At 36.6% G+C, this 10309-nt stretch overlaps 1 protein-coding gene across 1 annotated transcript; it reads left to right on the plus strand.

Moving 5' to 3' along the window:
* The first annotated feature begins 421 nt into the window (after positions 1-421).
* LOC139996451 (putative fatty acyl-CoA reductase CG5065) lies at positions 422-8175 on the plus strand. Its single transcript, XM_072020819.1, has 9 exons — positions 422-511; positions 5495-5776; positions 5866-6182; positions 6282-6529; positions 6755-6938; positions 7219-7404; positions 7498-7752; positions 7824-7858; positions 8144-8175. The coding sequence occupies exons 2-9, from the start codon at positions 5534-5536 to the stop codon at positions 8158-8160; spliced, it is 1485 nt and encodes a 494-aa protein (XP_071876920.1). The 5' UTR covers positions 422-511; positions 5495-5533; the 3' UTR covers positions 8161-8175.
* Positions 8176-10309: the final 2134 nt, after the last annotated feature.

A 10309-nucleotide genomic window follows, 5' to 3' on the forward strand; every position in this document is an offset into this window, starting at 1 on the left:
GAATCATTTTCTTATTTGTTTTTGAAAATCATTTTGTAGGTTTGTAAAAATATGTATATATTTCTCATTTCCTTCGAATTTCTTACTAAACGAAGTTGTACCATAATGTTAATTTTTGTTAAAGCATTGCATGAATACGTTTCACACTGACTGTGTGTTATTTAATCCTAGCACAATAGGTCGTTCGTAATATAAAAAGGAATTTGCAATTCAAATACTTTCGCCTTCATTTTAACTGATAAAATGTTGTATACAATAAAAATGTCATTAAAATTCTAATATTTAAATCTATGTTTTGCTTGGTTCTGGAGATAAAAATGTTAATCGAATCATTCATGTATGACGTTATACAGTTTCAGTAGTAGGGTGGTGTTATTAAAAGCGCGAGTATCTAAAGGAGTATTACATGTTGATCACCACAGTACTGTGAGAAACGTGTTGGGATCTGCTATCGTGAAGACGCATTACTGTTCGATCTTTGGTAAAGAAAACGCAGTGGAAATAGCAACAGGTAACAAGAGATTCCTTGTTTCTCTGTATTCAATTGTGTCTTCTATTAACTATTATTTATCATTACCAGTATCATATATAACAAAAATATTATCAGGTCATTTGCTACAATAGTTTAAATGAAGATTTTAAATTTTTAAATATTTATTTAGTATTTTACATTTTACACAGTAAAAATGGTTCATTACTGTAGATATTCAATAATTTAAAACCAGTCAGTAGAAGTGATCGGAAGATTCGCCTTCGTGTGATAGTTGCGCAAAGCTCCGGCTTTTTTTTGACAACAGTTGAATTTAAGAACGGTTTTTCATAAGTTATTGTTAGGTTTGTCTTCGACCTTTCAGGTTTGGGAAAAGTGAAAATACGCTACGCGGTGACTACATTAAACGTGCGAGATATTTTGTTCATATTATATTTTAAGTGGTAAAGATCGCTTGTTTGTAGTAAAATAAATTGAAACAAACGCAAATGAACTGAAATATACATATGTAATATTGATTCTATATAAAAGAAACTATGAAATGGCATTGGAGAGATTGTGTTACGACCACTCCCGGAGAGACACGATCGCGAGGAAGCGCGTCAACTGGAGTCGTAAATTCCCGTTTCGATTAGACGATAGACCCCAGGAAAAGATCTATTCCCTTATTTCTGCTAGGATAATAGGGGTGGTTCAGTGGGTATAACGCTGAGTTTAACAGGTTGTAATATTATATATTTTCAACAACTTTATATCGCAGCTAGTTACGCTGGTGCGTAAATATAAGTGAAGTAGATGAATGATTAACGGGTGAAAATCCTGTAAAGACATGTTGATTATTGTAAGGTTGGAGAATATGTAAAGTTCGATGACGATTCTATGGCGGAGGAAAGCTAGTGATGGGTGTGTCTAGCGCACGGGACCATCGGATTTGTCGATGACAATTTTGGCTAGGAAAGTGAGGGCAATAGACAATGCTTCTGATTGGATAATGAGAAGGTTGGTAGACTAGGAAGGGTCTTAGCCGCCGCCGAGAGAAAGTTGCTAGCGGAAGATACCGTACGTGAGAAAAACCAACTTTCCCGTTGTTACGAGCGTTCGTGGAGAAGCTCGATAGTGAGGAAAACGCGTCAGCGAGAGGAGTAAATTCTCGCTACGATTCGGATAATGGACTTCGCGAAATAGTCGTTCCCTTGTTTCAATTAAGATAACAGAGATAGTTCAAATGAGTTTAACTGTCACTGAATTGACAGGGTTAATATAAACTAGTATATTTAACAATATTTAATATTATAATGAACACGTCACGAATTATTTAGCGATGAATACAATTAGTTTATTACAGGAATTCGACCTTAGGATATCTCTCGATGTATTCATTAGACTAAGTGACCTGGATTTTATTCGTCTGTACTTCACGATGCATTCCGTTTGAATCCTCAAATGATACTCTTCGCCCCTTCGATTTTTCATTTTCTTCTCCGGGATGACGATCCCCACCACGCGCGGGTCAAGCCGCCGTTCGCACCTACGATCATGTAACGTCAACCGCATCAGAGACCAGGCAACATGCCGAGGGCAAATTGACAACCAGATGTCTACGCATCCTTGCTGCGTAGCCTCAATATTCTTAAAAATCCACCATAAATTATGGCATTTTCATAGGAATGGTCCATCAGACCAGAAACAAGAATCCTTTATTTCAAGCGTTCTTTATATTTTTGCCTACTACGGGAAGATACCGGAAAGTTAGTTTCCTCGCGTTCGGTATCTTTCGTTAGCAACCTTCCTCACACACCAACCTAGAAAATCAGCTAATTGACAGCGAAGTCTATTTCCCTCACTATTCTAATGAAAACTTGTCCTTAACAAATCAGCTCTTTTCATGTTCTTAGACCCACCCATCACTAGCTTTCCTCCGCCACGACATCGTCACTAAACTCACTGATTTTCCAACTTTCGTACAGTCAACATCTTTTCACCGTGTTTCTACCCTTAGATCAGTTGTCTATTTAATTTATATAAAGTGTAATTTATACGTGCCAATTCAGTGTATACTCAATTGTGATTGTGAAGTGCAAAATAAAGTGCAACAAAGAAGAAAGTTAATAGTTGTGTTTCGGCTCAACCTTCTTGTCTTTTTTTTATAATCTGAGTTGTAACGTGTGATTTTACGTGACAATCGTGTATGCCACCTTCTCTGTGTAGATGAAATAACGGACCGAATGCGAATCGACGTATCTAGAACTCGCTGTTTGATGACAACTATGGGCTTGTCGCTACATTGTATATATTCATCCGGTCCTATAAGACATCTGTCTGCGACACTGTGGTACCAGTAACGACGGTTAGGGACACGACCTATGGTAAGCCTCGTGGCGTAACACCCGCATCTTTCCGTAGTAGACAATAAATTTAGGGATCACTTGAAATTAAAGATACTTGTTTAGTCTGTAGGACCTTAACTGTGAAAATGGCAAGATGTATAGTGGGTAATTAGTACTATTAAGGGTATGCGGTAAGGATCTGTAGACATCTAGCTGCCATCTTGCCCGAGGCGTGTGGCCTGGTTCTGTAGAGAGTCACCGGACGTAATATTATGTATTACGCAATTATATTATTAAGTTCAAGTAAAATATCCTACATTGTGATAAAATATATTTCCCTTACTTTATTTATCACTTTCCTTAAAAATATAGTTTTTAGTTATTTAGATACTACCAATTCTGTCGTGCATTTTGTCATTTTAGTCGGAAATATCCAACAAACACGTGGTAAAAGTTCTTTTCATTCCAAGTTAAAAATAAGAAAGTTTGATTTTTCAACTGAAGAAGGTCTCAGCTTATTACGTGGCTTCCTATTTTATGTGTTGTCGAACGCTTCGACTCTCAGCCTCTCTTTCTCTTTCACTCGCATTATTTTTACTACATTTGCCACGGTTAACACTTCATTGTCACTGGCTTTAGGAATAGAATCGTTCTACTTCTATTTTACTCCGTAATTGCGGGATTTACGTCACGAATGTGTTGCGATTATTGCAAATTTCATGCATATGATTTATTTACTTAATAAATGATTAGAGAAAGGAATTGTAGACGCTGTATGTATTTGGGCTGATGGATCGTGATAGTAAGAGGAAGAAACGCTTGAGTATGTTTAACAATAGAAATTTATTAATATATATTCAAGGTGTACACTTAGCGTAGAACTCACGATTGTTATATTAGCGGTTCGCGATTCGCAAGTACAAGTTCAACTTCTGGTCGATGCATTTTGATGCGCGATATAAGTGCGGATGATGATTGCTTAAGATGCCGTGGAATTCTGGATCAATTATTACGAACTACCAACTATTGCTTCGGATAGATGTGTAACGACTGACTTTCCGTCACGATGATGTCGTGAAGGAAAACTGTGATGAGGTGTGTCTAAGGATGCGAGATCATCGTATTCGTTAAGAAAAGCCTTGGTTCGGAAAGTGAGGGAAATAGAGGTTGCTGTTAATTGGTTAATTTCTATGTTGTTGGTTAGAGAAGGATGCCTGCCGCTTTGAGAGAAAATTGCTAGCGGGGAGCATCGTTCTTGAGAAAAGCAGATTTCCCGTATCTTCCTGTAGTAGGTGTTCCGTCGCGTGAGATCGTCCGTGCGACCTCCCTCGTGGTCTGGTCGCTAAGGCCCGCGCACCGTTACACAGACTTTCAATAAACCTAAGGAACCACCCTAAGCAGAATCTTTAAACTGAATCTCTAATCTTGCAAGTATTTTCGGTTTATGGTCCTTAAAACAGTCCTTAGGTTTATTGTACGCTCTTACAAATTACGGAGAAAGCGGATATTTGTCTAACGAAAAAGCAGGTTTTTCCCATAAACAAGGACACCCACGAGCCACATTGGCAGGAGACTTCTTCCTCATATTTTCATTTATTAATTTTGGCTATAACCAATGGGCATCGCGGATCGTTACCCTCACTCTCCTAACGAAAAGTGTAAACAACGAATCCGCATTCTTACTTCAAAAAGCACACCCACACTGAGCTTTCCTGCGTAATAAGACGAGAACGGACTTCAATGTTTCTACGACATTAGTTCAGTCAACTCTCTGCTTCTACGACTTTAGTTTAGTCAATACTCCGGAACCAAGTCGACAACTATCAAGTCATCGATGGATCAATCAGCTGCTTCTCGTACATTCGAGTAACATCAACATATCTACACAGACTCGATCTCGTCTATAGATCAGTCCGCTTCTCAACACTGATTCTCTAACTTGAAAACAGTCATCGTCACGCTATCCCTTCACCCATCAAACAATCGTCTATAACACGTATACCTTACGAAACGACGTAACATTGTATTGTATTGAGTTGTTGAAAATATAATTATTATAACTTGTCAATTGTAGTGTTATACCACATCAACTACTCTTAATATCCCACTAGAAATAAGGGGATCAACCTGTTCGTGGTGTCGATTGTTATAATCGTAACGGGAATTTACGACTCCCGTTGACGAGCCTCCTCGCGATCGCGTCTCCCCGCGTCGGGAAGAAATAACAGTAAGTGATAGATTTAGGGACTGTTACGATAAAGACTGTTTCTGAGTTTTGAAGGACCTTAGTTAACTAAACCCTAAGATTTATAGGGGGTCCTCAGACTAGCTGACATGTACTGTGGAGATGAATCGACATCTGGTAATCATCTTGCCCGAAGAATAGGGTCTGTGTGTGGTGAACCACAGGGCAGAAACCATTGGAATGTTTACTGTCGAGTGCCGCTACAACTATTTCTTTTTAAGGAGAGCTATACAATTACTCTATACCTTTATTAGGTAAAAAAGTTCATCCCCTGACCGCGGCTACGTTTAGCGACTAGTTGTCACTTCGAGCCCAAGCTCATTATCACAAATCTCCGACAATTATAATCGGGTTAAATTATGAAAAGTAAAGTATTGGAGATTTTCCCAAGAATTCCAACGGGACTTTCCAACTTACTATTTGATAATTCAGTGGCAAATATAGGGACTGCAAGTGTGAAGATCATGAAACATGGATACAATCGATAAAAAAAGCAATGAAAGTGCGAATGAAGGGTTGAATAAGACGAATACTCTCGAAGAATTCTACGCCGGTAGTGGGATTCTTGTGACTGGTGTAACCGGTTTCCTTGGAAAAGGTCTCTTGGAAAAACTGATTCGCAAGTTTCCTCGCATCGCTGCCATTTTTATACTAATTCGACCAAAAACGGACGAAACGATAGAACAACGATTTAAGAAGCTCATAGATGATCCCGTTCGTAAATATATTCTTGTTTTTTTCAATTTTTAATCCTATCAGGAGCGAAATTGATTAACTCCCACTTCTGGAATTTTCGTTTTCAGATTTATGATGGCATTAAAGCAAAGAACTCCTCACTTTTCAGCAGAGTTTATCCCGTGAAAGGTGACGTGAGTCTGCCGGATTTAGGTCTTTCGCAAGAAGATAGAAATCTGTTGTTAGAAAAAGTAAACATAGTGCTTCACGCCGCGGCCACTGTGAGATTCAACGAGCCGTTACACGTGGCTGTTAATGTGAATACGAAAGGTACTGCGCGTGTCATCGAACTTTGGAACGGACTAAGGCATCCAATTAGCTTCGTGCACGTTAGCACAGCTTACAGTAATGCGAATCTACATGAGATCGAGGAAAAAGTTTATACGTAAGGATAAGTTATATGTGGACGCTGTTTCGTGGTTTAGAAATATTACATTTATAATTATATCGTGAAAAATATGTTCACTTATTATTGACTTTGCAGCACGAGCTTGAAACCTTCAGAGGTGATCGATATGTGTGACAAATTCGACAAAACGTCGATCAATCAAATAGAAAAAGAGATTTTAAAAACTTATCCAAACACATACACATTCAGTAAGAATTTAGCAGAGCAGATTGTAGCAAACAAGTGCAAAGATATGCCAGTTGCGATAGTGCGGCCAAGCATAGTTGGTGCCTCTTTGGAAGAACCATGTCCTGGTTGGCTAGAGAATATTTCTGGAATAACAGGTTTTTCAGAAATCCGTTGCAATGATAATTGTTCAATTAACATTTCAGAATAATGGGGTTAATCTTTTGGTTTATGGAAAGCTGAGGATTTCCACTAGATCATCATTATTATAGTTCAAGTTTGTTGTTGTTCACAATTATGAAAATTCTTTCCAATCTATTCAGTGCTACCTTTCTGCTATTCGAAAATCACACATAAATTCTAAACCAATTTAATGTTACCAGGTATCATTCTGCTAGTCAGTAGAGGATGTGCAACAGTAATGCGGTGTAGGAAAGATGCAAGATTAGATGTCGTGCCTCTCGATTTCGTAGTCGACGCCATAATATCTACTGCGTGGCATGTCACGCTACATTGTGAGCACGAAGTTAAAATTTACAACTGCACGAGTAACGCTAATCCTTTTAGGTAAAATTTATTACGAATCTTTTTCAACTCACGTAATTCGATTGTTACGGTATTCCAAGAAATTCAGTTTATCTAAATAATGTGATCAATTCGCAAATAAAATAAATAAATAAAAGTTCGCTTTTGCTCTCAATACTTCAATTAAGAAAAGTAGTGATATAACATAATATTTTATCTGAATTCCCGAGATAAATATTTCCCGAGATATTCGGATGACAGTAAACTGTGCTTTATGTATAATTGGAATAATTGTAATAATGTAAATGTTCCAATTGACAAGGTGGGGTCAGTTGCAACAGCTCGTGTTGAAGTATAGCAGAGAAATGCCAATGAACGATACGCTATGGTACCCGGGTTGTCCAATGATAGCTAATAAATATATTTTCAACCTTCTGAGTGTAATTCCGTATGTTTTACCTGCGTTCGTCATAGATACATTTTTAAGACTGCGAGGCAGTAAACCAACGTGAGTATTCTATCGATCCTCGAACAACGAGAACAATCTTTCTGGAACAATCTTTGTGTTCATCTACAATAATGATTAAAAATGATATTTCAGAATGATGAAACTTCTAAAACATGGCAACAAGCTGTTCACATTGTTATCATATTTCACCACGAACGAATGGACTTTCCAAAGGGATAACTGTTCCGACTTGGCGAGGATGGTGAAAATGTTACACGACAGCGATATGGTCAAACTAGATTTGGAGGGTATGGATTGGGAGAAGTATGTCGCAATTTACGTGATGGGAATTAGGAAATTTATTCTAAAACAAGAGTTTCAATCAACAGCCCGAGAACGATTATCAAGGTGCGTATAAAAGTATCTTTGTATAAAAAAATAGGAACTAATATAAATACATATATTTTCGATTATTTCAGATTGTACTGGATACATCAGATCACTAAAATGACCGGTATAATGATCATACTACTGATAATATATTGCATCCTGTACTGACTATTTGGACGTTATTTTGTCTGTTTAAACCAGAGGAATATAAATACAATTTTATGAAGAAGGGATTCGTTATCCTTTTCATTTTATCTTTTTATTCGTCTTCTTTCAAAATAAATCCATTTATGACATTGTTTATTTTTTCTATAAAATTTTTGAAAGAATGTAGATATTTATACACACATGATTTCAGAGATGTAAGCAATTCATCTGCTCACTGAATATGAACATTTTTTCATTATAGGGGCAACATTAAAATAACAAAATCCTCTATCATCCTCCACCAACCAAAAGTTACGAGATAGTTATTCGTTAACAATAATAATTTATCGCTGAAAAGTCAGCTATATCGTCAAATAAGATAGTTCTAAAATAAAACTTTTCTATGAATTCTTCAGTTGCTCTAAATGCACACTTTGATTCTCAAGTTATTTGCTGAATAACCTTGTAGTTCTTTGACTAGTCGGCTTTAAAATATATGATACTATCGACGAAATAGAGACCAGACGTGACATTCATAGCTGGATAAAATATTATTTCACATAATAAGTAGTAGGTAGGTTTTTGTTTAAGCTAAATTTAAATAGTATATAGGTGTTCATTTCATGTGGATGTATGTGAATATTTCCGCAATTTTCAGTGATCAATTATTTGATACTACTAATATCAAATCATCAATGAAAGTGCTTGCACCGTTGATCGTTGGCGACGTTAATTTCGGTCGTTTGCGTAATAAATTCAAAATAAAATATCGGAATATAAATAAGATATTTACATGAATTGGAACCAATATATATATATATATATATATATATGTCGGAGATGAAAGGGCAACGGGGCCACCCGTTGGAATTACTTGGAAAAACCTCAATAGCATTCACGAAATAACCCAAACACAGCCATTCGAAACTTTTTTTTTTTTTTTTTTATTTGTTTTATTAAATTTTTACAATTTGTCCAGAAGGACATTTGGTAAAATGTTATAGCTTAGAGAATAAAAGAATAAAAAATAAAAAAATAAAAATAAATAGAAATAAATAAAATATAGCATGTGGATGGTTACCCCCAGCGGGGTTCCATCTTCTAGGTTTCCTATTGCATCTCTATTTCGAGGTCTGCGGGATGCTTCCTCTTCAGTCTTCTTTCTATTTTGGTTTTATTTGTTTCAGCAGCCAGCTGATTTGGGTGTGCTGCAAGTCTTTCTTTGTACTTTTTTGCGTATCTAGCGATTTCCTCTTTGACTGTTGGAATTTTTAGATCTTTTCGTAGGTCTTCATTTCTGACGTACCATGGAGCGTTAACTATTGTCCTTAAAATTTTTGCTTGCTCTATTTCTATTTTGCTTATGTGACTCATTGCTGCCGTCCCCCATAATGGGACTCCGTATGTCCAGATTGGTATGATTATTGTTTTGTATATATTTAGTTTATTCATTGTGCTTAATTTAGATTTTCTATTGATTAACCAGTACATCTGCTTCCTTTTTGCACTTATTCTGTTTATTATTGATTTTATATGGTGCTTCCATGTAAGGCGTGTGTCTAAATTTATTCCCAGATATTTGACTTGCTTTGTTTGTGCTATGTGGGCGCCGTTCAGTTGAATATCTGGTGTTTTTCCTTTTCTAAGTGTAAATGTTATGTGGTTGCACTTGCTGGTGTTCACTTTTATTTGTTTGTTTTGCAGCCATTTTTCTATTTTTGTAGTGTGTTCTTGTAGTAGTGCGGCGGCCGTTTCTAGATTTGCATGCCTCACTAGTATGGCCGTATCGTCCGCAAACGTCAGTATTTTACTGTTGACAGTTGTTGGTATATCTGCCGTGTATAGTGTGTATAATATTGGTCCTAAGACACTTCCTTGTGGTACTCCTGCCTTGATGTCCTTAATTTCAGAGTATGCATCATTTATTTTTACTACAAAGGTTCTGTTGTTTAAGTAGGATTTGAGTAGTTTGTAGATTTGTTCTGGAAATTGCTTTTTGATTGTTTGAAGAAGTTTTTCATGGTTAACTTTGTCGAATGCTTTTTCGATATCCATAAAGAGTGCTGTGCAGTATTGTTTTGTTTCAAGCGATTGTAAGATTTCATTGACGAGTCTATGCATTTGTTCTATTGTGGAGTGTTTATTCCTGAATCCAAATTGATGGTTCGGTATTAGTTTTTCTTCTTCTATTGTTGGTTTTAAGCGGTTATATATTATTTTCTCTAATAATTTGGAAAACGCAGGTAGTAATGATATCGGCCTGTAGGATGCAGTTAGATGTGGGTTTTTGTTTGGTTTGGGTAACATCACTATTTGTGCTATTTTCGATAGTGTAGGAAAGTACTGTATTCTTAGATTTGCGTTAAATATTATCGTTGTTAGTCTTATTGCCTTTGGGGGAAGGTTTTTTAAGATTTTCCCATTGATC

Source organism: Bombus fervidus, chromosome 18 (genome assembly GCF_041682495.2).
Source record: "Bombus fervidus isolate BK054 chromosome 18, iyBomFerv1, whole genome shotgun sequence".
In the NCBI taxonomy this organism is placed as follows: domain Eukaryota; kingdom Metazoa; phylum Arthropoda; class Insecta; order Hymenoptera; family Apidae; genus Bombus; species Bombus fervidus.